General features: G+C 42.0%; 1 protein-coding gene across 1 annotated transcript in view; it reads right to left on the reverse strand.

Moving 5' to 3' along the window:
* Nucleotides 1-25,244, reverse strand: part of LOC117385935 (pyruvate carboxylase, mitochondrial-like) — a 683,990-nt gene that overhangs the window by 166,320 nt on the left and 492,426 nt on the right. The window contains exon 15 of the mRNA XM_033983216.2: nucleotides 6,541-6,762. Within this exon, the coding sequence (XP_033839107.1) occupies nucleotides 6,541-6,762 (222 nt within the window). The remainder of the gene's footprint in view (nucleotides 1-6,540; nucleotides 6,763-25,244) is intronic.

Consider the following 25,244-nt stretch of genomic DNA (forward strand, 5'->3'; position numbering starts at 1 on the left):
AAACTGGGATTTCTGCACATTTGAAGTCGATTTTACGTCGGACTTCCATAATATCGTCTGAAAATTGTCAAAGAGAGAAACGTAACGCTTTGTTTTACTTAATTTTCTCATATTTGAACTTTTTTTATTGTTTTGAATCACTCTTTATCGTGGGTCTTATTTGGTTTGACGGGTTTTCATTTTCTTAATAACGACTTGTGGAGCTGAATCTTTTATTTCTTAATGACTGCGCAGCACTTTGGAGACGGCTCTGTGTTTATCAAATGGGATCTATAACAAAGTGGGTTTTTCATTAACGTTAATTTCGCCCACCCTCAAATTGGAAACAATGGTATTGGACCTCCACCAAGGCAATACTTTTGTCTCGTGACGCCGAAGAGAACGCCCAGAGCGAACTAATCCAGGTTAAATGGTTTTTTGAGTAAACTTAAAACTTGAAATCAGTACTTTTACTTTGTGGTAATGCATAAGAACAAAAATAAAGGTTGATATTATATAAAACTTGCAGTAGCCAAGGTACTTTGAGCTGATGAAACCCACCCACAAAGTATTTTATATGGCGCTTTTTCACTTTCAAGGCACTTAAACCACTCCCCCATTCACACCAGAGCGCACGGACACTAGGGGCCATGTGGGTAAAGTGTCTTGCTCAAGGACATTCATCTTTGGAAGCTGAAATCGCAGTGGATCTGACTCTCTACCAACAATGTTTACATCAAGAGTGGGATTCGAACTGCCAACCTTCAGATCATTGGACAAATGTTCTGAGGGATGAGGTGGGTCAAGCGTCTTGCCCAAACACGACGACACCATTTGTTTTTAGAAGCTGGAATCACACCTCCAATGGATCTGACCTACCAATGATGTTTATGTCGAGAGGGATTCCAACCTTCGGATCAGTGGACAAACTCTACCAACTGAGCCACTGTCGCCCACAGTCAAGGCATTACCTCTGTCTTGTGTTGCCCAATATAATGCCCAGACCTAACTAATCCAGGTAAATGGTTTTTTTTTGGGTTTTTTTTTTTGAGTAAACCTAAAACTTCCATCCATCCATTTTTTTCCGCTTATCCGGAGGTGGGTCGCGGGGGCAGCAGTCTAAGCAGGGACTCCCAGACTTCCCTCACCCCAGACACGTCCACAAACAAACAATGGATAATGTTTAGGTCGAGAGATTCGGAAGATCGAACCGCTTTACCAAACGTACCAAAAGACTCAACAAACGCTCTACCAACTGAGCCACTGTCGCCGATAATCAAGGCCTTACCTCCGTCTCGTGATGCCAAAGAGAACGCCCAAACCGAACTAATCCAGGTAATTGTTTTTTTCGAGTAAACCCCAAAACTTCAAATCAATACTTTTGCTTTGTGGATTTACACAAGAATAAAAATAAAGTTTGATATTATTTAAAACTTGTAGTGGCGCATCTGGCCAAGTTACTTCGCGCTTATGAAACCCACACAAAACGTTCCTTCTAATCCGGCTGTGCTCCGTGTGACTGGTGAACAAAAGCAAATACGAGCTTCTCTTTGGTGCTGAAAGATCCTGGTTAGATTAAATTTCTCCTGGTGGAGCCGTTAGAAAGAGACCAGTATTTCATTACATTGTCAAAGTATCTGGTGTTTGAGCCCGTAAAAGAAGCAGCAGTAGCAGCCTAAGTAAATCAGAGCAGAGATATTTGAACATAACGCCTCGGCACCATCTCAGCTCTCACTATAAGAGTATTATGTTTGTCTAAGTGAGTGACCCAGCGAGACTAAGGGACGGCTTACTCAAGTCTGACTCACTACAGTCAGGGAAATAGTGAGATAATATTAGAAACAGTGCTACAGAGAAATGTGGAAGCGCGTTTGTTTGGGGTTGTTTGGCCAAAAGGTTAAAAATACAAAATCTGAAAGCAAGACGTAGTTACAAAAATGTTTGAATATGCATGTTTTTGAGCAAATGCCCCAATAAAATGGATAAAAAGTATGGTTAACTTTCTTTTCTGCACCAAATTTGCTCAATATTGCTGGTTAATTCATAGTAATGGGGCTATACCATAGATTTGTCTGTTATTAAAGGTTAATATCTTGAGTTCTGGACACAAACGTGGAATAAAAACCCCAGAATCACGTAGAGCGGGTTAATACGAACATTTTAAGACCAAAATATTCAGTTTGACAGATAAACAAGCCACAGTTTTTCAATGGAAAGTGAATTGGAGCCACAGTCGATGCAGCGCAGCAGCTAGCAGGTTAGCTATGTCCATTTCTCTACAGTATAAGGCCTAAACTTGAAGATGTGGCGTAAAACGTGGAGAAACGTCCATCACCTGCTTGTTTCCATGGAAATAGTAGGCTAGAATGTTGCACAGCGTGGCATTAAATTAATCTATGGAGCATTTATTCAATTACGTGTGTTTTACAGCTGGATAAAACACCTTTTGAACCACGCACGCTTACTTTGAGTGAGTTTCGAGCAGATCTGACATGTAACCTGGTCTCCCGTCACCGTGGAAATCGATCAGTTTAAAGCCATACTGTGGAAAAGTGCGCTATACTTTGCCTTTATACTTGTACTTTTATATAAGCAGGGGTTTTTGTTTTCTCCGTTTGCAAAGCGCTCATGCAAATCAGTGTTTACCGTCATCCATACTCGTCTCCCCGACACTCACGTCCTCACATTTTTCTCTCCGTTACGGCTTTTAAACCAGCTATACTTTTCAATCAGCCTCCAACATCCATGCACAAGATCTGACTCGTAAAGAGCACAGTAGCAGCATCCAGCTTCAGCGCCAGTGCCATCACAACAGTATAAATAGAACGATCTCCGCTGGGGTGTTAGCCGCAGACCATCAATTACGACGGCGCGTAGTACTGCAGTATTTACATAATACGCAGGTAACGCAGCTCATTTGTTTTGATTTGGTACTCGGCCTTTCTCTCGTGCGCAAATCCGAGACATCGAGTTGAATTAACGCCTCGAAAAAGCCCAAAGGGAATAAAATGTAAACGTGAATGCTAATCGCTAACGTAGCCCGTGTGTTGAGTCACTTCGGTCGTATACGCTCACAAGTAGGTCATTCGTTCATGGGTAGTTTGAGGTAGAGGGGTTAAAATATCAATACGCTGACACTACAATACGAGAGCGAGTATCGAAGTAGTAGTAACGAAATACTCCTTAGAACAAGTATCAGTACTGACAAATATTTACAAACTGTATAGCTAATGTAGCCACTGTGATAATCTGCAGTCACGAATTGAATTACCGTATTTTCCGGGCTATAAGTCGCACTTTTTTCATACGTTTATACTTATATGACTTATATATATCATTAAAACACATAATTTCACATTGTAGCTTGTTTTTTCTTCTTTATTTATCTGATTAACTGTTAATATCTTACGTTAACAAACCAGACACGTGTTCAGTTCTGTCTGTGCTTCATGTGGCTGAATAAATATAAATGTGTTACGTTAGCGTTAGCGTGATGTACTGATATTCAGCCTGTTGTTCTCTATTTTATTTGTATTATTATAACTTGACTTTAAAGATAAAATGTCTGTTCTTGGTCTTGGATTTTGTAAAATAAATTTCCACAAAAAATGCGACTTATATCATTTTTTTTCTTCATTATTGTGCATTTGGCGGGTGCGACTTATACTCCAGAGCGACGTATAGCCCGGAAAATCAACCCTCCTTTGAACAAGTATCAATGCTGACAAATATCACATGAGGAAGGTGGGATTTCCTGAATATAGAATGGTCTAGATCAGGGGTGTCCAAACTTTTTTTTACCGAGGATCACATACGGAAACAAATTTGAAGCTGAGTGGCACAAACCAGTATCGATACGCCGTTGTACCTTTAATACGACTTGGAAGATTAACTTTAGGTCTGTGTCACTATGCAATGTGATGTTATTCAGGTTATAGAGGTAGAATCTCTTCAATTTGCATAAAAAAATACTTCCTGATCAATTGGGCCAGTTTAGGAGGACCAACAAAAATTCATCTGAGGGCCGCATTTGGCCCCGGGGCCGTAGTTTGGACAGCCCTGGTCTAGATCCATGCGAGAACAAGTATTAGACTACATACAAAACTGTACACAGCAACTTGACAAACCCGGTGTGACGTGCAGTAGTTAGCGATGTGTATTAGCAGGATGCACGCTAATTGTGTTGTGACGTTGCTCTGAAGGGGGAGTGACTTAGCGCGGAGAGCAAAGGTGAGAAAGATGAGACTCAAAAACGAAAGTTCATACGTTGTTTTCGGCAATTATAGCACTTTTAAAACAATAAAAGCTAACACGGTGATCTAAATCTGTTATGCGTTAGCGGTTAACACCCCGTAGAAATAAAACACCTCCTCTTTAATTTAACCGAGTCAAAAGTATAATTCATATTTTCCAGTGTAGGAAGTAATAACGGAAATGTATTTTTGCAAAGCCATTACACATTGTAGCTGTTTACTTCAGGCGCCATCGTAGTTAATGGTTCTATAAATGCTTCTATAAATGCAGCTTTTGAAACCGTCTATTGCTCTCGCCGCATCGTAAACGCCGCGTTTGATGTAGGTGTGAGCGTGCCGCCATTTCAAGTCTTCACTAAAAGCTTTCTGAAGTTTTAAACAGCAGCACTCTATCTTTATCAGGAGTTTGACAGAAAAATACAGGCCAAGTCTGCCTCCCGCGCTGAGCAATACACCGCCACGAAAGTACATTACAGCGACGGCGCGCGGCAAAACAACGTGACGACGGACGAACGGGCGCGTTTAGGGAGTCGACTTTCATTTTTCTTTGGGGGTTAAGACGAAACCGAGGGCTGCGCGACACGGCTGTGGCTAAATAAACGTTGTCCTGTTTTATTTACGCTCTTAAAGGGATGATTTGTGTTTAAAGGGACGGTGCGGCGCCGCGGGGACGTCGTATTGGGAGGCATTATCACGAGTGTGTAATGACGGAGCGTTCAAGTCCAATTGTCTCAGCGGTGACACGGGGACGTTCAGAGATATTTAGAAACACATTAGCAGGACAAATGTCTCGCTAGGATTGTTACGAAATAAATACGTTTTTTGATCTGTGAGTAAAGCTCGTGTCGGTTTTGAGCCGCGCTTCTGTCGGACTACGCCAGGACGGGACAGTAACGAGTAAAAGTACTGCGGGCCCTCGTTTATCGCGGGGGTTATGTTCTAAAAATAACCCACAATATTTGAAATCCGCGAAGTATCAGATTTATTTTTTAATTATTCTATGTTTTTTGCTGTAAAACCCCCTCACCACACAACACCCTGGTCTAGTCCAAGTTTAGCCCTGGTTGTGTCCTACTCTAGTCCTGTCTTAGTCCCGTCTTAGTCCAGTCTTAGTCCCGTCTTAGTCCCGTCTTAGTCCCGTCTTAGTCCCGTCTTAGTCCCGTCTTAGTCCCGTCTTAGTCCCGTCTTAGTCCCGTCTTAGTCCCGTTTTTGTCCTTTCTTAGTCCTCTCTTAGACCTGTCTTAGACCTGTCTTAGACCTGTCTTAGATCTGTCTTAGTCCTGTCTTAGTCCCGTTTTAGTCCCGTCTTAGTCTCGTCTTAGTCCCGTCTTAGTCCCGTCTTAGTCCCGTCTTAGTCCCGTTTTTGTCCTTTCTTAGTCCTCTCTTAGACCTGTCTTAGACCTGTCTTAGACCTGTCTTAGATCTGTCTTAGTCCTGTCTTAGTCCCGTTTTAGTCCCGTCTTAGTCTCGTCTTAGTCCCGTCTTAGTCCCGTCTTAGTCCCGTCTTAGTCCCGTTTTTGTCCTTTCTTAGTCCTCTCTTAGACCTGTCTTAGACCAGTCTTAGTCCCGTTTTAGTCCCGTTTTAGTCCCATCTTAGTCCCGTCTTAGACCCGTCTTTCCTAGAGCAGAATACTCACGCACATGAAAAATGTACTTAAGTAAAAGTACTGAAGCGCCTGTTTCAAATGTACTTAAGTAAAAGTACTGAAGCACCTGTTTCAAATGTACTTAAGTAAAAGTACTGAAGCACCTGTTTCAAATGTACTTAAGTAAAAGTACTGAAGCACCTGTTTCAAATGTACTTAAGTAAAAGTACTGAAGCACCTGTTTCAAATGTACTTAAGTAAAAGTACTGAAGCGCCTGTTTCAAATGTACTTAAAGAGGAAAACACTGAGTCTCCTGAATCTTCAAATGTGGTGATTTTGATACAAATTTGTGCTGAATTTTGCTCAACAAATGAACAAATGAATCGATATTTTTTTTTATTTGCATATTTTGCTCAAAAAAACAAACCCTCAGCCTTTTCAGCAGGTCTCAAACTGTGATAAAAAATACTTTAACTTTTCAATTCTCTTACGTAGTGAAGTGGAAAGTACAGATTTCTGCTCTCAAATGTAGTGATATAAAAGTAAAAAGTACCCACATTAAAATCTACTTCAGTACAGTAAAGATACGTCAAAATAACAGTACTTTTAGCTACTTTTACTTACGTTCCACCACTAGTTGTTATGTATTACTATAACAGCCCTGTCCATGTCCAAATTGTACGTCGTAAACAAAAATACTCGTGTTTTTCTCCGCACTGACCTCCCCAGTTCTCCAGGCTGTACAGGTTGCTGAAGTTGTGGCTGACGAAGGGCGAGATCATCTTCAGGTCGTGGGTTCGGACTCTCGTTGCCAGGAGCGACTGGTGGGCGTCTCTGAAGGTGGTGTCCATCAGCAGCAGACCCGGGTGGGCGCGCACGGCCTTAGCGAAGCCCTCGGGACCTTCGCGCAGCAGGACGTCCCGGAAACCGACGGGAGGGTCGCCTGGTCAGAGGAGACGGAAAAAAACAGATCAGTGATAAAAGTGAAAAAACGATGAGAAGAGGAGAATAAAACATACGATCTGCAAATGAACGTGTAAAGTGTTTGTGTCGTTGTTATTTATTATTTGTTTAAGCTCGAAGAATCCGTTTCCAGGTTATTTTCAGCGCTGTATCGTGCGACATGGACCCCTCTCCAGAAAGGTTACGTAGTGCAGCTTTAAGACTTTTCCACTGCAGTATAAAATGTCTGACTTCATAAAATGGTTTATTCTCTGGTCAAGTCCTGGTCTAGTCTGGGTCTAGTCCTGTCTTAATCCTGACCTAGTCCCGGTTTAGTCTCTGGTTAAGTCCTGTCTCAGTCCTGCCTCAGTCCTGTCTTAGTTCTGGCCTAGTCCTGCCTCAGTCCCGGTCTAGTCCCGGTTTAGTTCTGTCTTAGTTTTGGCCTAGTCCTGACTTAGTCCTGACTTAGCTTTGCTTTAGTCCTGCAAAGTCCTGGTCTAGTCTCCGCTTTAGTCCCGGTCTAGTCCCCGCTTTAGTCCCGGTCTAGTCCCGCTTTAGTCCCGGTCTAGTTCCCGCTTTAGTCCCGGTCTAGTCCCCGCTTTAGTCCCAGTCTAGTCCCGCTTTAGTCCCGGTCTAGTTCCCGCTTTAGTCCCGGTCTAGTCTCCGCTTTAGTCCCGCTTTAGTCCTGGTTTAGTTCCGGTCTAGTCTCGCTTTAGTCCCGGTCTAGTCCCCGCTTTAGTCCCGGTCTAGTCTCGCTTTAGTCCCGGTCTAGTCCCCGCTTTAGTCCCGGTCTAGTCCCGCTTTAGTCCCGGTCTAGTCTCGCTTTAGTCCCGGTCTAGTCTCGCTTTAGTCCCGGTCTAGTCTCGCTTTAGTCCCGGTCTAGTCTCGCTTTAGTCCCGGTCTAGTCCCCGCTTTAGTCCCGGTCTAGTCTCGCTTTAGTCCCGGTCTAGTCCCGCTTTAGTCCCGGTCTAGTCTCCGCTTTAGTCCCGGTCTAGTCTCCGCTTTAGTCCCGGTCTAGTCCCGCTTTAGTCCCGGTCTAGTTCCCGCTTTAGTCCCGGTCTAGTCTCCGCTTTAGTCCCGCTTTAGTCCTGGTTTAGTCCCGGTCTAGTCTCGCTTTAGTCCTGGTCTAGTCTCGCTTTAGTCCCGGTCTAGTCCCCGCTTTAGTCCCGGTCTAGTCTCGCTTTAGTCCCGGTCTAGTCTCGCTTTAGTCCCGGTCTAGTCTCGCTTTAGTCCCGGTCTAGTCCCCGCTTTAGTCCCGGTCTAGTCTCGCTTTAGTCCCGGTCTAGTCTCTGCTTTAGTCCCGGTTTAGTCCCGCTTTAGTCCCGGTCTAGTCCCGCTTTAGTCCCGGTCTAGTCTCGCTTTAGTCCCGGTCTAGTCTCCGCTTTAGTCCCGGTCTAGTCTCCGCTTTAGTCCCGGTCTAGTCTCCGCTTTAGTCCCGGTCTAGTCCCGCTTTAGTCCTGGTTTAGTCTCTGCTTTAGTCCCGGTCTAGTCCCGCTTTAGTCCTGGTTTAGTCTCTGCTTTAGTCCCGGTCTAGTCCCTGCTTTAGTCCCGGTCTAGTCCCGCTTTAGTCCCAGTCTAGTCTCTGCTTTAGTCCCGGCCTAGTCTTCGCTTTAGTCCCGGTCTAGTCCCGCTGACCCCCCGTGGGCCCTCGTTCCTCGCTCCTCGTTCCTCGCTCCTCGTTCCTCGTTCCTCGTCGGCCCCGGTTGCCGTGGCGCAGTTGTTTTCAGTGTAAACGCGGCGTCGGTTTCGTGCACTTGTTTCCTCCGCGTGTCACATTTGTACTAATGAGGACGCCGCCGCCGCCGTCTCCTGGCGTCGCGTTCGCCTTAAACCGCGAGCTCCCGGAGATCAAACCTAATGGAAAACCTGAACGTATCAACTCAGCTCCGTCTTATTACTGTCACCACCCGGCGATTTGTGCTTCCAACGGCCGACATCCACTCTTCACACGAGGTTTCACTGCATAAAAAACGCTATTTCTGTTAAGACGGGAAATTGGATCGTCTCTGCGCCAGATACTAAAGCAGTCGGGTAAAAATAGGGCGGAATGTACGAGAAAAATATATATATTCAACTGTTCCATGTAGTAATTTGATACGAACATTACACAGATCACTAAAGACGCACTTTGGAACTTTCTGGTCTGCTCGTGTTCTTGGAAACGCTGTTGTATTACCTCATGTTTCACCGTACGGCGTTAAACGTATTTATCTGGACTAGCATGTGACGCCTGTAGGACAAAGTATAGGTCAGAGCTATGGAGAGGCGACCCAGTACGAATCACAGTACGAATGGTTAAAAACTCTCACACGTGCTAGTTTAATACCTCATTGTGGAACATTTCTGCAGGGTTGCCAGGTTTGTCGTTTTCCCGTGGAGCTGAGCGACATATCACATATTAAGTGAAAAATATTGTCCGTGGTTTTTTTTCCTGTTTTTTTATACACGTCTAATAAATGTGACGTCACCCACAAATGAAGTTCAGCGATGCTAGCGGTTATAGCGGCTAATTTGGACCGCAAGTGTCATAGTAACCAAAGAGTCAATCCGGAGCGAGGCTGTTGAAGGCTCTTCCCGCACCGCTGGTTTAGCAACGCTGTCAATCAAACCTGTTGCTAACGCTAGCGGGGGAAAGAATCAATTGGGCTAATTCAGACGGCGCATTTAACAGTTTTGATTCACACTTTAATACATCTGTGTGACAATATAATGTGATATTATTTAGTTATATTAGCAGGATTACTCAAATTTTAAAAAGTACTGATTATAATTAAGATGATTATTTTTGATCAATTGGGCCCATTTGACTGAAGGACCAATAAAAATTAGTTTGAGGGCCGGATTTAGCCCCTGGGCCGTAGTTTGGACACTCCTGGTCTATGAGAATAATCCTACGGAAACACTGGAATTGAGGAGGAGGCGGGGCTGTGTGAAGAAGAGGAGGCGGGGCTGTGTGAGGAGGAGGCGGGGCTGTGTGAGGAGGAGGCGGGGCTGTGTGAAGAAGAGGAGGCGGGGCTGTGTGAAGAAGAGGAGGCGGGGCTGTGTGAAGAGAAGGCGGGGCTGTGTGAAGAGAGGGCGGGGCTGTGTGAGTAGGAGGACAAGGCGGGGCTGTGTGAGGAGGAGGAGGGGCTGTCTGAAGAGAAGGCGGGGCTGTGTGAAGAGAAGGCGGGGCTGTGTGAAAAGAGGGCGGAGCTGAGTGACCAAAGCAGCGCTACTTTTATAAATGCAGTTGGTTTTGGGCAGTTTCTTCAGACGTTCAAACCTGGCAGCTCCGTATTTGTGACAAAACTAAACTTCTATGAGACGAGCAGGTGGAAAAGTGAAACGTTACAATAGTCAAACTGTGTCAAAACATAATCAAGAGAAAATACGTAAAAACCATCTCCATTTCTGCTCCGTGGGATCAAATTCATCATCCCGTTGCCAGGGCTCATTCGTCGTGTATAAAGTCGCTGTTGGGACGAGAAACAGACTCTGGCTTTGTGCGGTTTCCAGGTTCAAAACGGTTCAAAGGTGTCGCTGCTTAAAGTGGTTGAGATTCAGAGCCGTGTCTGTCCTGTCACTCGCGTCTTTCAGGACCAGAAAACCTCCCGACTGCGGCGCCACAAAGGTACGGAGCTTTTAACGCCTCCGAATGTTTCACTTTCTATTTCATTTCCAAACTCCAGGAGCTGCTGACAGATCAAGTCCTGCTTAAATCGTCAGGTTATGTTTTTAATATTAACACGAAAAGACAGACGTCTCCAGGGACGTCACTGATCTGGGGTTAGGTCTGAGGAAAGAGTTTAGGTTTGATGTGGATTTAGTCTAGTCCTGGTCTAGTCCTGCTCTAGTCCTGGTCAAATCCTTGGGTAACTCTTATCCTGGTTTGGTCCTGGTTTGAGTCTAGTTCTGGTCCGAGCTGAGCCTTGGTTGTGTCCTACTCTAGTCCTGTCTTAGACCTGTCTTTGTCTTAGTCCTGTTTTAGACTTAATCCTCCTGTCTTAGTCCTTCTGGTCCCGTCTTAGTCCCAGTCCAGTCCTGGTTTACACATGTCCTGTTTTTCCTCATTCAAAGACCATTTAGTTTGAGTTGGTTAATGACGGTGGCAAAAGTCCTCATCCTTCTGCACTCTGACCCCTCGACACTTGGACCCTCTGACCCCTGAACACTCTGACCCCTGGACACTTGGACGCTGTGACCCCTGGACATTCTGACCCCTGGACACTTGGACCCTCTGACCCCTGGACCCTCTGACCCCTGGACCCTCTGACCCCTGGACACTTGGACCCTCTGACCCCTGGACCCTCTGACCCCTGGACACTTGGACCCTCTGACCCCTGGACCCTCTGACCCCTGGACCCTCTGACCCCTGGACACTTGGACCCTCTGACCCCTGGACGCTCTGACCCCTGGACACTCTGACCCCCTGACCCCTGGACACTTGGACGCTCTGACAGTTGTGACACAGTTGTTCTGTCCATTAATGGCGTCGAGTCTTTTAAGTCGTCCCCACAGGAGACAAAAGGCTGGAGGACGTGGCATTTATGAGAGTCAATGTTCAACTCCCAAAGCAACACAAAACACAAAACACACAACACACAACACAAAACACACAACACAAAACACACAACACACAACACAAAACACACAACACACAACACACAACACAAAACACACAACACACAACACAGAACACAAAACAGAGAACACAAAACACAAACACAGAGGCAAAATGTCACTGCTAAAAGCCCCGAGTAAACACACTCACATAAGAACACACTGTCCGCACGACACGACACAACACCACACAATACCACACAACATCACACACAACACAACACCACACAATACCACACAACATCACACACCACACAACACCACACAACACGGACACTTTATTAGGTACAGCTGCTCTCTTTATTTCTCTTTATTTCTCTTTGTTTCTCTTTATTTCTCTTTGTTTCTCTTTATTTCTCTTTATTTCTCTTTATTTCTCTTTATTTCTCTTTATTTCTACAGACAGAATCTAATACGAGCTCAGACCTTTTAAAATGTTAAAATCAGGAGCAGGGGGCAAATCCTGGACAAATGTTTGTTATTCCAGGTTTAGACTAGTCCTGGTTGAGTCCTTAGTCCAGATTTAGTCCAGATTTAGCCCAGGTTTAGTCCTGGTTTAGTCCTGGTTTAGTCCTTGTTTAGTCCTGGTCTAGTCCAGGTTTAGTCCTAGTCCGTTATGTCCCAACAGAAGCCTGTGGTTTGTTCCTCATTGTCCGTCCCGTTCTATCGTCCGTCCCATTCTATCCTCCTTCCTGTTCTATCCTCTGTCCTGTTCTATCCTGCGTCCCGTTCTATCCTCCGTCCTGTTCTATCCTCTGTCCAGTTCTATCCTCCGTCCTGTTCTATCCTCTGTCCAGTTCTATCCTTCGTCCCGTTCTGTCTCTCGTCTCTTTCCGTTGCTGAAACATCCAGAGGCTCAAATATTGGAAGTGGATCCTGATCTATTCTGGCCACAATCATCAATCAATTAGACCCGTTAATGAGGAACTGTGTGTGCATGGAATGTTGTCCTCCAAAACCTCCTCCCGCTCATCCCCCTCTCTACACGTGTCCTTCTCATCTCTCTGTCTCCATATTCTCTCCATACTCTTTACATTTTTGTTCCGCTCTCCTCTTCAACAGTCTCTTTACTCCTGTCTCTCTCTCTTAATTTTGTATTACATCTGTCTCGTTCCCTCTCCTCCTCCTCCTCTCACCCACACACTCTTTCCCTCTCTTTATTCCTCTCTCACCCACTCTTGTCCTTCTCCACCTCTCTCTCTCTCCTCATCTCTTCGACTCATGGCAGTTTTGAATATTCACACTTCACCTCTACCTTGTCATCCTCCTTTTTCCTCCATCTCTCTCCCTCCTCCTCCTCCTCCTCCTCTCAGATCTCTCCAGTTCTCTCCTCTCTCTCCTTCCCCCACTCGCGGCACAGTTTTGAATATTCACACTTGACCTTTTACTGTTGCACCTCCACCTCGAAAACAAATGATCTCGACTATAATTGTCTCTGGGCCAAACCCCAAACAACAAATGTGGACGCTCCCTAAATGTGGACACTCCCTAAATGTGGACGCTCCCTAAATGTGGACGTTCCCCTAATCTGGACGTTCCCCTAATCTGGACGTTCCCTTGAGAGCAGAGAAAACAGATTATTCTCGCGGTTAAGATCATGCGCTCTGGATATAGGCTGCGCACAACCCGAGCACCGCCGCTAATTCATGAAGACGTTTTGAGATCTCTGAGTCACGCAACAGTAAACAGGGAAAATATGAGCCGCAAAAACACAGGCCCCTCAAACAAGAACCACGGCAACACTTCCTGGTTTGATTCTATTTAAAGGTACAGGGAGAGGCATTAGACTAGATACAGTGAAGGGAAATACAGATTTAGTCCAGATTTAGTCCAGATTTAGTCCAGATTTAGTCCAGCAGGTTTAGTCCAGGTTTAGTCCAGGCTTAGTCCAGGCTTAGTCCAGGTTTAGTCCAGGTTTAACCACGTTTAGTCCACGTTTAGTCCAGGCTTAGTCCAGGTTTAGTCCAGGCTTAGTCCAGGCTTAGTCCAGGTTTAGTCCAGGCTTAGTCCAGGCTTAGTCCATCTTTAGTCCAGGTTTAGTCCAGGCTTAGTCCAGGCTTAGTCCATCTTTAGTCCAGGTTTAGTCCAGGCTTAGTCCAGGTTTAGTCCATGTTTAGCCCAGGCTTAGTCCAGGTTTAGTCCAGGTTTAGTCCAGGTTTAGTCCATGTTTAGTCCAGGTTTAGTCCAGGTTTAGCCCAGGCTTAGTCCAGGTTTAGTCCAGGTTTAGCCCAGGCTTAGTCCAGGTTTAGTCCATGTTTAGTCCAGGTTTAGCCCAGGCTTAGTCCAGGTTTAGTCCATGTTTAGTCCAGGTTTAGCCCAGGTTTAGTCCAGGTTTAGCCCAGGTTTAGCCCAGGTTTAGTCCAGGTTTAACTCAGGTTTAGCCCAGGTTTAGTCCAGGTTAAGTCCAGGTTTAACCCAGGTTTAGTCTCTTCCTCCATTTTGAATTGCATCTCTCTCCTTCTCTCTCTCTTTCCTTCTCTCTTTCCACTGTGACATTATCCAGTTTTAAAATAACCCAATGTACAGACTGTTATAAGGAAACAAAATGGTGCACATTTAAAAAAAAAAAAAAAAAAGCTTAATTTATTTTTTATTTTTTTCAAATAACTTCCATAAAACCCAATCCGTCGCCATGACAACAGCCACATGTGACAATAAATATGATGTTTGAAAGACAAAAAGCAAACCGAGACACAAGACACAGCACTTAAACAGAACCCAACACGACCTCACAAAAGCGCCCCCTTGTGTTCGTTTTTTTTTTTTTTTTTTGTCCCACGTCGTTGGAACGTGACGGCGGCGTTTTGCGCGTGCCTCTTGTTTTGAATGAAGTCGTACGCTCTTAAAATGCACAGCCCGAAATCACGGGTCCCGCGCGGTTCACCGAGCCTGACCCATTTACACACACACTCTCACACACACACACACCCCCACACACTCTCACACACACACGGAGCCGCTCCTGCATCCAAATCACCGCGCTCGCTTCCTACTTCCTACATCCTCCTCTCCTCCTTCCTCGTCCTCCGTTCACGTTGCGTTTGATCATTGGCGACAAGCTCAAAGACGGCTCGTGTCAAGTCTCGCTCGAAAATTAGCTTCACGAGAAAAATAAATCAATACTCGTCTTTGAAAAGTTGAATTACAAATCGAATCATACCAGGATTGTTACGACGTGCTCAAAAGTACCTCAAAAATACACATTCAAACCGAACAGGTCGCTTCTCCTGGTGACATCACCGTTTTGTCGCCGTGGAGATTAGCGTTAGCGTCACAATGCTAAAATTTTAAACTGTCTTGATACTAAGGAATTGGCTCAATACTCGATATCGATTACGATACCGCAATAACAAAACATGGTGCGTTTTTCGTAATAGAATGCAACACGATTTTTATTTTTTTTAATGTTACCATGGGAACTTATACTTGTCGTGATGAAGCTGTTCAAGAAAGCTGAAATTTTGTCTTATTAATGTGATTTTTTTTAATTTTTTTTTTGCAGTATCGATCATTGCGCAAATGAGTATCTAGTTTCCAAATCAGTTTTAGTTTTTATAATATTATCGGATTTTCGATACTTAGAAGACCTTAATGCCGTACTGTGAAAGATGCGAGACAAAGCTATCAGATTTTCATGGAGATAAACAAATGGTTATGAAAAGTTACACAGTCAAACTTTAAGGAGCTGCCCCTGGGTTTAAACTAAGGTTGTTCCGATACGATACTGGTATTTTTTGTGTATCAGTGAGTGCCCAGACCAAATCACCGATCCGATACCACTCTGTATTTTCTAGAATCAGGACCCGTAGCCGCTGTTGACGTCTGTGGCTAATGCTAATGCTAATGCTAACGCCCAGAGAAGGTTAAATGCAGACACTGAAAATATGCTGATAATAACAGAAGAGACATTTCTGTTAGCTCTTTGATAGCTTCATTTAGGTTTTGGAGTCGACACTAGTAAAATAAGTACAGATAGTGCAGCCCAACGATAGCGCTAACACAACAACAGTGCAACACAACAACAGCCCAACACAACATCAGTGATAACGTGATGAGAGGGATACTGCAATGACAGCGTTAAAAAAACTACGGCAGCGGTAACACCACAACAGTATCAACACGACAACAGAGCTAAAACAACAACAGTGCTAACACAACAATAGAGCTAACACAACAACAGAGCTAAAACAACAATAGAGCTAACACAACAACAGAGCTAACACAACAACAGAGCTAACACAACAACAGAGCTAACACAACAACAGAGCTAACACAACAACAGTGCTAACACAACAATAGAGCTAACACAACAACAGAGCTAACACAACAATAGAGCTAACACAACAACGCTATACAACAAGTGGTAACATGACAACAGAGCTAAAACAACAACAGAGCTAACAACAACAGAGCTAACACAACAACGCTATACAACAACAGTGCTAAAACAACAACAGAGCTAACAAAACAACAGAGCTAACACAACAACGCTATACAACAACAGCGCCAACATGACAACAGCGCTAATATGACAGCAGCGCTAATATGACAGCAGCGCTAACATGACAACAGAGCTAAAACAACAACAGTGCTAACACAACAATAGAGCTAACACAACAACAGAGCTAAAACAACAATAGAGCTAACACAACAACAGAGCTAACACAACAACAGAGCTAACACAACAACAGAGCTAACACAACAACAGAGCTAACACAACAACAGTGCTAACACAACAATAGAGCTAACACAACAACAGAGCTAACACAACAATAGAGCTAACACAACAACGCTATACAACAAGTGGTAACATGACAACAGAGCTAAAACAACAACAGAGCTAACAACAACAGAGCTAACACAACAACGCTATACAACAACAGTGCTAAAACAACAACAGAGCTAACAAAACAACAGAGCTAACACAACAACGCTATACAACAACAGCGCCAACATGACAACAGCGCTAATATGACAGCAGCGCTAACATGACAACAGAGCTAAAACAACAACAGTGCTAACACAACAAGAGCACTAAATGACAACAGCGCTAACACAACATGGTATCAGAATAATCAGACTGGTATCAGTATCGGCGAGACCACTAAGGCCAAGTATCGGTATCAGATCAGATTTTTTTTAAATGGCATCAGATCTAAATCCAAACCACCACAAACTCTGGAACAAAAATGCAACAAAAACAACACAAACTCACACTTTCTCCTCCTTTAAATAAACCAAGACGTACGTGTCCCACAGATTGAAAACCGCACGGTGAGGTCGACAAAGCCCCGTCTTGAATCTTTAACGTGATACTGTACCGGCTCCTATAGTTAAATCCCGCTGACGTTCTAATTAAAGGTGCGCGGATGAGACGGGGAGACGGGCCCGTGTTAGCTAGCGCGTTAACGTGTTTTCGTCTAGTCTTTCAGAGCAGTGTCTTGATGATAATTACCGTTGTACACTTCAACAGACGACGAAAAAAGTCTAATTGGAGCTGGTTCTATTAAAATCTGAAACGATGAAATGACAGTGTATTCGATTAAACATGGGACGAATTAGCATAACACCTCGTAATTAGACGCCGCGGGGGAACACGGGACGCCGCCGCACCTGGAGAGCTCTCCGCGATACCAGTGTTTTTGGCATGTTTTTGTGCGCTGATGAGGGTTTATTACATTTTGGATTTCTTTTTTTTTTAATGGGAATAATAGTTGGACAAGGCATTTTTAGCTCGCAACTGTCAAAAGTCGTAGTTTGGAAGTAGCGATCCGAGAAATTAGCCGACGTAAAGGCGCGATATTACGCTAAATCGGATTTTACGTAATCAAAAACAGACCTGGAGTTGCGTTTTGTTTCGTTCACACGTGTTTGAGTAACGCTTTATTATTAGTCTGTAACATCTCCAAACCTCAAAAACGCTCCGTTCCACCTTGTGATGTCATCAAGTGGACATTTTCAAGGTCGCTACCAGCTAATTTTTACCTTAAGTTCAGCGCAGATTGTCCGTTCCAGCGTTGAAATGATCCAAATGATTCTAGAAATGAAGGTGTGTGGAGTTCAAAAACACGGCGGAGCACTTCCTGTATCACCACGCGATGACATCACAAGGTGGAATAGAGCGTTTTCAGTTTGAGAGAAGAACTCAGCCTAAATCTGCAGGTTTTATGTGTTAAACTAATGAAATAAAACACAACTCCAGGTCTGTTTGCGACGAGGAAACGACATTAAAACAGATCAGAAGTTAGAGTAATATGAGATATCACTTTCAGAGTAGAAAAGTATTTGGGAAAAGTACTATTCGAGTAAGAGTAACTTAAAGAGTAACTGTCAAGACGCAACATCTGATTTAGAGTTTGAAGTCAAAGTAAACGGAAGGATAAACACAATGCACAAAATTTGGTGTTTTCTAAGTATAGAGGAAAAAATAAGGAAAAATATGTACTGTATGTTTGTGTTTTTTTCATAGTTTGGCCAGGTATGCGACTTATACTCTGGAAAATACTTCTATTATAAATGAAGATTATAAATAGAAGTAACACATGAAGTATTTACAAAAGACGTTTTCAAGGAGGAGTGTGTGAGTTATGAGTTATGGATTTACGAGTTAAAATAGTAATAAAAGAGTCGTACAAGTTAAACTCAAACTGAAAATACGACCAAATACTGCTCCCTGTGAGTACTTTTACTATGATGTATCAGTGTACAGTCTCTTTTGGTCATGTACCCTGGGAATACTGTGTCTTTATACGTTTTGAGTCTGTGTACTATGATACTTCTGAGCAGTGGTGGAATGTAACGAAGTAAAAGTAGTAAAGTACTGCACTTTAAGTAGAATTTTTAGGTATCTGTACGTTACTTAAGCACATTTTACAGTGTGTACTTTTTACTTTTACTTCACTACATTTGAGAGCAGTATTTGTACTTTCTACTCCACTACATTTATGAACAGGACTGAAATGTAAAAAGTACTTTTACTACTACTTTTCATTTGATTTGAGGGTTTTTTTACCATCCTGACTAAAGTTTTTGAGTTCAAGCTTCGAAAAAACAATAATATAAAAATAAATACACAAAATTCATAAGAAAAAGAAAAAAAAAAAGTTTGTATTGTTAGCGTCTCATTTTAATCAATCTTTACATTTATACTTGTGTGAAATACTTTTACTTTTTACTCTTAAAGTACATTTTTAAACAGGTACTTAAATACTTTTACTTAAGTCCATTTTTTCACGTGATACTTTTACGCAAGCAACGTTCTCCCTCTGTATCTGTACTTTTACTTAACACTGAGTACTTCTTCTACACTTTTAAATCGTCGTCTTAACGCTGACTCCTCCCCCTTTGCGTTCGCCGTCTCCGGACTCTTAAACCGTTTAACCCCGCCGCTCGTACTCGCTCGTGTACCTGTGTCTGTGTTTACTCCCTGTAGCTAACGCCGTGTACAAACATAGCTCCCGGCGCAGACAGTTAGCGACGCGCGCGAGGAAATCTGCTGAATTCGGCAAAAAGTGTAATGGATGAGAAGCGCTGACTCCGCCTAGAATTACCTGCGCTAAAGTGCTGCTGTTTCCCTAAGAGTTTAATGGGACGGGGTCGGACTGGAGTGTGAGGGAATGAGGCTAAAAACATCCCACAGGACAGGGCTAGCATACGCGCTATAGGCTCGCTGTTAGCGCTGTCCCAAGAATGTGTGCGTATATATGTGTTTTTGTTTGTTTTTTTAATCTTTTGTTCCTTTTTCTTTTTTAATTGAACAGGAAGCTCAAACAAAACATTTAATTTATGTCTAAAATTAAGATGCGGTGGGATTTTATACGTTTTTTTTTTCTTCTTCCCACTTATTTTCGAGCTTTTGTAAGAATTAATTTGTGAAATGTGCTTTAAGTTTACGCGATACATGTGCTCAAGTAAAAAAATAATAATGTTAAAAAATTGTTTTAAAAAAATCATGCCAAATTTATTAAACTTATTTACAAAAATGATTTACTTGTTTAATTATTTCACAAATCTAGCAATTATTTTTAAAGTCCTCAATTGAAGAAGCTTAAACAGAGCATTTAATTTATGTCTAAAATGAAGATACGGGTGTGATTTTATGCGTTTTTTTTCTTCTTCCCACTTATTTTCGAGATTATATAAGAATTAATTTGTGAAATGTGCTGTAAATGTACTCGATACACGTGTTTGAAATAAAAAATAGATAAATAAATAAAATAAATTGTAAAAAATCATGCCAAATGGATTAGAATTCATTTATTTATTTTATTTATTTATTTTTAAACAAAAATTATTTACTTATTTAATTATTCCTCAAATGTAACAATTATTTTCAAGTCCAACTATATAATTTAGCTGGTTTTAAAGGCTCCAACTGTTTATATAAATGGACATAGCTAACCTGCTAGCCGCTGCGTTCCAAACAGGAAGTGATCCTGCTCCATCGACTCTGGCTCCAATTCAGTTTCTATTGAAAAACTCTCTCTGTAGCTGCTGCTGTCAGACTTGTCATTTTGGTTTTAAATGTTCATTTTAACCTGCTCTACATGATCTTGCTGTTTTTATTTCGCTATACAGTGGTCCCCCATTTATCGTGGGGTTTACGTTCTAAAAATAACCCGCGATAGGCGAAATCCGCGAAGTATCAGCTTTATTTTTTACAATTAAAACCCCTCACCACACACTTTATACACTTTTCTCACACAGGCGTTAACATTTTCTCACATTTCTCTCTCGTTTAAACTCTCTCAAAGTTCAAACCTTCGTAGGCGTCTTTGTCGGTGCAGAACGTTTCATCGACATTGTGGGTTTTGTCGGGGAGAAAACAAACTGCAAACGTACAGCACTTCAGAGTCACACTCCCTTAATCCACTTCTTTATTCGTGGATGATGGGTATGTTTATTTGATTTGTGGCGTGCGTTAGCGCGTTAGCACGTCGACGGCTCTAATATTCACCCAAAAACTCCACGACGACGAACTCGACTCAACTCAATTACGCCACTTTGCTCGCGCCTTTTAGCATCTCATCACCAAAATCTGTTTTACTCAAATCATAAAGAATAAAACATAATGAAAACATCGCCTCGTGCCGTTCGGGTTGTTCATTTTAAATTACATAACGTGCCTCATTTATTTCTAAACACAACTAATGAATCTTAATAGAATACGGAGCTTTTGTGCCTCCAGGTTAAAATCTATTTCCTCGGCTGATTGCTAACAGATGCTAACACTGTAGCTGTGCGGGTTTAGCGGCACACGTCTTCCGCGGTCTGCACTCTGTCACTTTTATCGACCATTTACTTTAAACGTGCAGGACGGCGGCGTCATTAACCTCTACATGTCCCACATTAAAGCGGACCTGCGGTACAAAATGGACTTTTCAGAGCTTTTACCCATGTTATAGTCGTCTCTCACTCTCGTTTACTCGCGCAAAGTTGTTTTTTGGAGCGATTCGTGCACGTTTGAGTAATCTTTAAGCGCCATTTTGCCAGTCGCCGCCCTGTATTCTGTCACATACACCTCGCTCTGTACTTAAGTCGTTCTTCAGTTTTACTTTAATTGGTGATATGTGGAAGATTCGGTAAAGTTGCGTAGTTATTTTGGCGTAAATGAAAAAATACAGCTAGCTACTCGCTAACGTGACGTGCAGCTGTCCATAGGAGGCGCCGAATTTATGTTCTAATGGAAGATTGGGGTGAGATTTATTTTAATTTTTTTTTCCCTACTCCTTTTTGAGCTTAAATAAGAAAAAAAACAAACATGTGAAATGTGTATGAAGTGTACTGGATACATGCGTTTATTAATCCGCTCGATAAATTTGATACATTAAAAATAGAAATGAAAGAAATAAAAAAAATGGAAATGAAAAAATAAATAAAAGAAATTAGAAAATAAATGAAAGAAATAAAAAAATAAATGAAAAAATAAATAAAATAAATTAGAAAATAAATGAAAGAAATAAAAAAATAAATGAAAAAATAAATAAAATAAATAAAATAAATAAAAAAATAAATGAAATAAAAAATAAATGGAAAAATAAATAAAAGAAATTAGAAAATAAATGAAATAAAAAATAAATGAAAAAATAAATAAAAGAAATTAGAAAATAAATGAAAAAATAAATAAAAGAAATTAGAAAATAAATGAAAGAAATAAAAAAATAAATGAAAAAATAAATAAAAGAAATGAGAAAATAAATGAAAGAAATAAAAAAAAGAAAAAATAAATAAAAGAAATGAGAAACAATGAAAAAATGAAAAAAGAATACAATAAATGAAAATAGTTTTTAAATGAACAAAAAAAAAAGTACTTGTGGAAGTTGTAGGCCTGGGCTTGCTTTATTAATCTAAAAATGGATACTTTTTACTCCTGTTCTAAAATGTACTGGAGTGGAAGTGTAGTGAAGTAAAGTAAAGTATTATTTATTATTATTTGAGACCAGCTTAAAAGGCTGTAGTTCTACAAATAAAAACAGCTAGAAAAGACAAAAATTCTAAACAAAATCCCTGTATTTCAAGCCTCATAAGACATCAAAATATGCGCAAAATACTTTTACTTTTTACCCTTTAAGTACATTTTTAAACAGATATTTAAGTAACAGAATGGAGTACTTCTTCCACCACTGCTAATGTACAGAAACCTGACCTTAAACTACAGGCAGTCCACTTTTTATAAATATATTCACATTTTTATAAGTCGCCCAGTTGTCTGTACACGTACGTACTTCACTCTGTCCCTCTGTACTTCACTCTGTCACGATTCCCACACGGTCACACCAATTCCCTCTTTATATTATTCATGTCAGTCTGACCACCTAATCTGGCCCATATACGGATTAAACCCAAAACCCTCGTCTCCTTTCCTAACTCGTCTCCTCCGCGCTTCCTCTGTCCTATAGCCCCTCCCACCAGACTGATCATAATACAGGCCTAATCCCTGTGTCCTCTCAATCCCGCTCTGAATGAAAGAAGGGGATAGAAACACATTACAAATCTCATTAGTCGTCTTTGGCATAGGGCCGTGTGCGTAGCCTCGTAGCACCTTATCAGCGCTGGACGGTAAAGGTACGAGAGGCAGGAGGACGCTAGACATGTACTGTAAACACTGTCAAACAAATAAACTTAAGAAAAACCACAGAGAAAGCTTTTTAAATATGTCAAAAACACGGCACACTCAAGATTTTTCAGTCTTAAACGGCCCGTATTGCGCTGTTTTCGGATCTTTTATGTTAAACATATCTAAAGTAGAAGTGTAATATTCTAATTTATGGACACTTTAGAGCCTCAAAGTTGTTTTACTGTTGACAGGAAACCGCTAACGGACGTGCGCTCACAACTTTTAGCTTGTGGTGTGCGGTCTCTTCGCTGCCATATCCCGATTCTCCTCGTGTCTGTTGTCTGCGCTTTTTGTCGGTCCTATATTACACAAAACTGACTCTTGTGAACTGTTCTAATGCTGCTACCGCTTCAAAAACAGACCTGGAGTTGTGTTTTGTTCATTCACACATGTTTAAAACACATCTGACGCCAGGGCCGGATTAAGTTCTGGCGTAGTCTCGGGTCTAAAGTAGTTCTTGGTCAAAGCTAGTCCCCACAAATACCTGTAATCCATGCATCCCTGCTAAAACGTCCTCTTTTAGTCCATGTTTAGGTTTAGTCCTTTTTTGACCTACTTAAATTTTGGTTTATATCTGGTTCGTTAAGTTTTTGGTTTGGTCGAGTTCTTCTCTTAAACCAAAAAACACATGAGGTAATACAGGAAGTGAGGAGGAAACGGCATTAGAACATGATTTGAAGCTCACAAGAGTCAATTTTGCGTAGTATAGGAGCTTTAAACGATTTCAAAACGTGCAACAAAAAGCACAAACCACAGACATGAGGAGAATCGGATGAGATTTTAAGCACTGCGGCGGGATATGGCAGCGAAGAGACCGCACACCACAAGCTAAAAGTTGTGATCTCACCTCCGTCAGCCGTTTTTTGTTTACAGTAAAGCAACTTTGAGACTCTAAAGTGTCTAAAGATCAGAATATTGCGGTTTCACTTTAGATACAAGTCAAAACTGCACAAAAGGCTGAAGATAAACGACACAGGAAGTAGAGCCGCTATCGCTAATCTGCAGCAGCTTCACCCTGATCCTCGCTCGCTACACACTTTTTTACTTTTTAAACAACGCCCCGTTTCATGGACTGGGTCATTACTTACAGAGGACACATTTTACTGAATAATATGGACGACAACGCTGCATTTTCACTTTACAACTTTACAAGAGACGAGTAATAAAACCACCTAATTATTTCTGCCATTTCCTGAGTTTGTTTTATTGGCTGTTACCATGACGCTGCTGATGTTTTGTGCTTAGGGTATGAAAGAGAGCAGAACACAAATGGGGTCCTGTGGTCGGCGGTAAAGTTGATTTTCTGACGCTTATTTATGTTTTGATTTGTTGTATTGTGATTTTAATGTTTTTCTTATTCTGTAAAGCAGTTTAAATTAAACTTAAGCGCTTTTTTTGCACATCACTTGTATTCACATGCATGTATATAGGCTTTTAAAGGTGCATTCTGTAACTTTTCAGCTAAGAAATCCGCCTTATGTTCGTCTCCATGGATGCGTTATTGCTTTGTTTGCCACAGTACGGCTTTAAACTTCTCTATTTTGCATTTATTTGCATAACAGGTGTTTTGTACGGCTAAAAAACACGTAGGAAATTCATGCATTTTAAGTGCGAGGCTGGATTGCCTCTCCACAGACCCGACCTTCTTGACCCTCCACCAGAAAAGCTACACCGTCCAGCGTTAATATTTTCTGATTTGCATTTACCAGCTTAATTAACAAACCTGTCCTCCAAAAGTGGTCTGAAAATAAAGCGATTTAAAAGGACATTTCTTCTTTTGTAAACAAGTCGCTAACATCAGCGGCGTGATTTAGCGCTCGCCGCGTCAGCCCGGATTTTCAGGGGCCGGTGACAGTTTTAAACAAACCATTTGCATAAGTAGAAACAGAGAAATGGCTTGTGTTTCTTCCACTCGCGCCCGTTTCGCTTCGGAGGTGTCACATTTGATTAGTTCTGGCTGATTATCATGGAGATTATTCAGATTATTTTGTTAGAATCGTTGTTTACGGGCGGCGGGTTTGAGCCGAAGCAAACGGCGCGATGATAAACACGTCAGGACGAGGCCGCAGACGGTTCTGTTGTTGTCAAAATGAGCAGCTGTGGAAACGGAGAAACGGAGAAACAGAGAAGCGGAGGAACTCGGAATAATCTGAAAAATAGCAGGAAGAATGCGGGAAAAAAAGGTGTCACTGGAAAAGTTTCAAACCGTGTATCTTAACTTGTTTATTTTTAGCAGAGTGGAATGAGGAACAGTCTGGACAACGATGGATTTACTCGATTTTTCACAATTTTTTCGTTAAAAATTTACTTAAAGGTGTTATATTACGTACAATGGACTCGTGTGAGCTTTAAATCATGTTATAATGTCGTTAGCGCATCAAAAACAGACCTGGAGTTGTGTTTTGTTTCATTCACACACGTTTGAGTCACACTTTATTATCAGTCTGTAACATCTCCAAACCCCAAAACGCTCTGTTCCACCTTGTGATGTCATCAAGTGGTAGTTTTCAAGTTAACTCCTCCTTTTACCTTTAGTTCAGTCGAGATAAGCGGCAACTCCAGAAGCTGAAATGATCCAAATGATTCTAGAAATGAAGCTGTGTGGAGTTTAAAAACACAGTGGAGCACTTCCTGTTTTACCACTTGATGACATCACAAGGTGGAACAGAGTGTTCAAAATCTACAATAATTTCGTAGGCCTGTCCAGGATATGTGGAATTAAAGAAAAACAGAGTGACATAAATATTTGTTGACAAAGGAGTACAAGT

This window comes from Periophthalmus magnuspinnatus, chromosome 18, assembly GCF_009829125.3.
Source record: "Periophthalmus magnuspinnatus isolate fPerMag1 chromosome 18, fPerMag1.2.pri, whole genome shotgun sequence".
Lineage (NCBI taxonomy): Eukaryota > Metazoa > Chordata > Actinopteri > Gobiiformes > Gobiidae > Periophthalmus > Periophthalmus magnuspinnatus.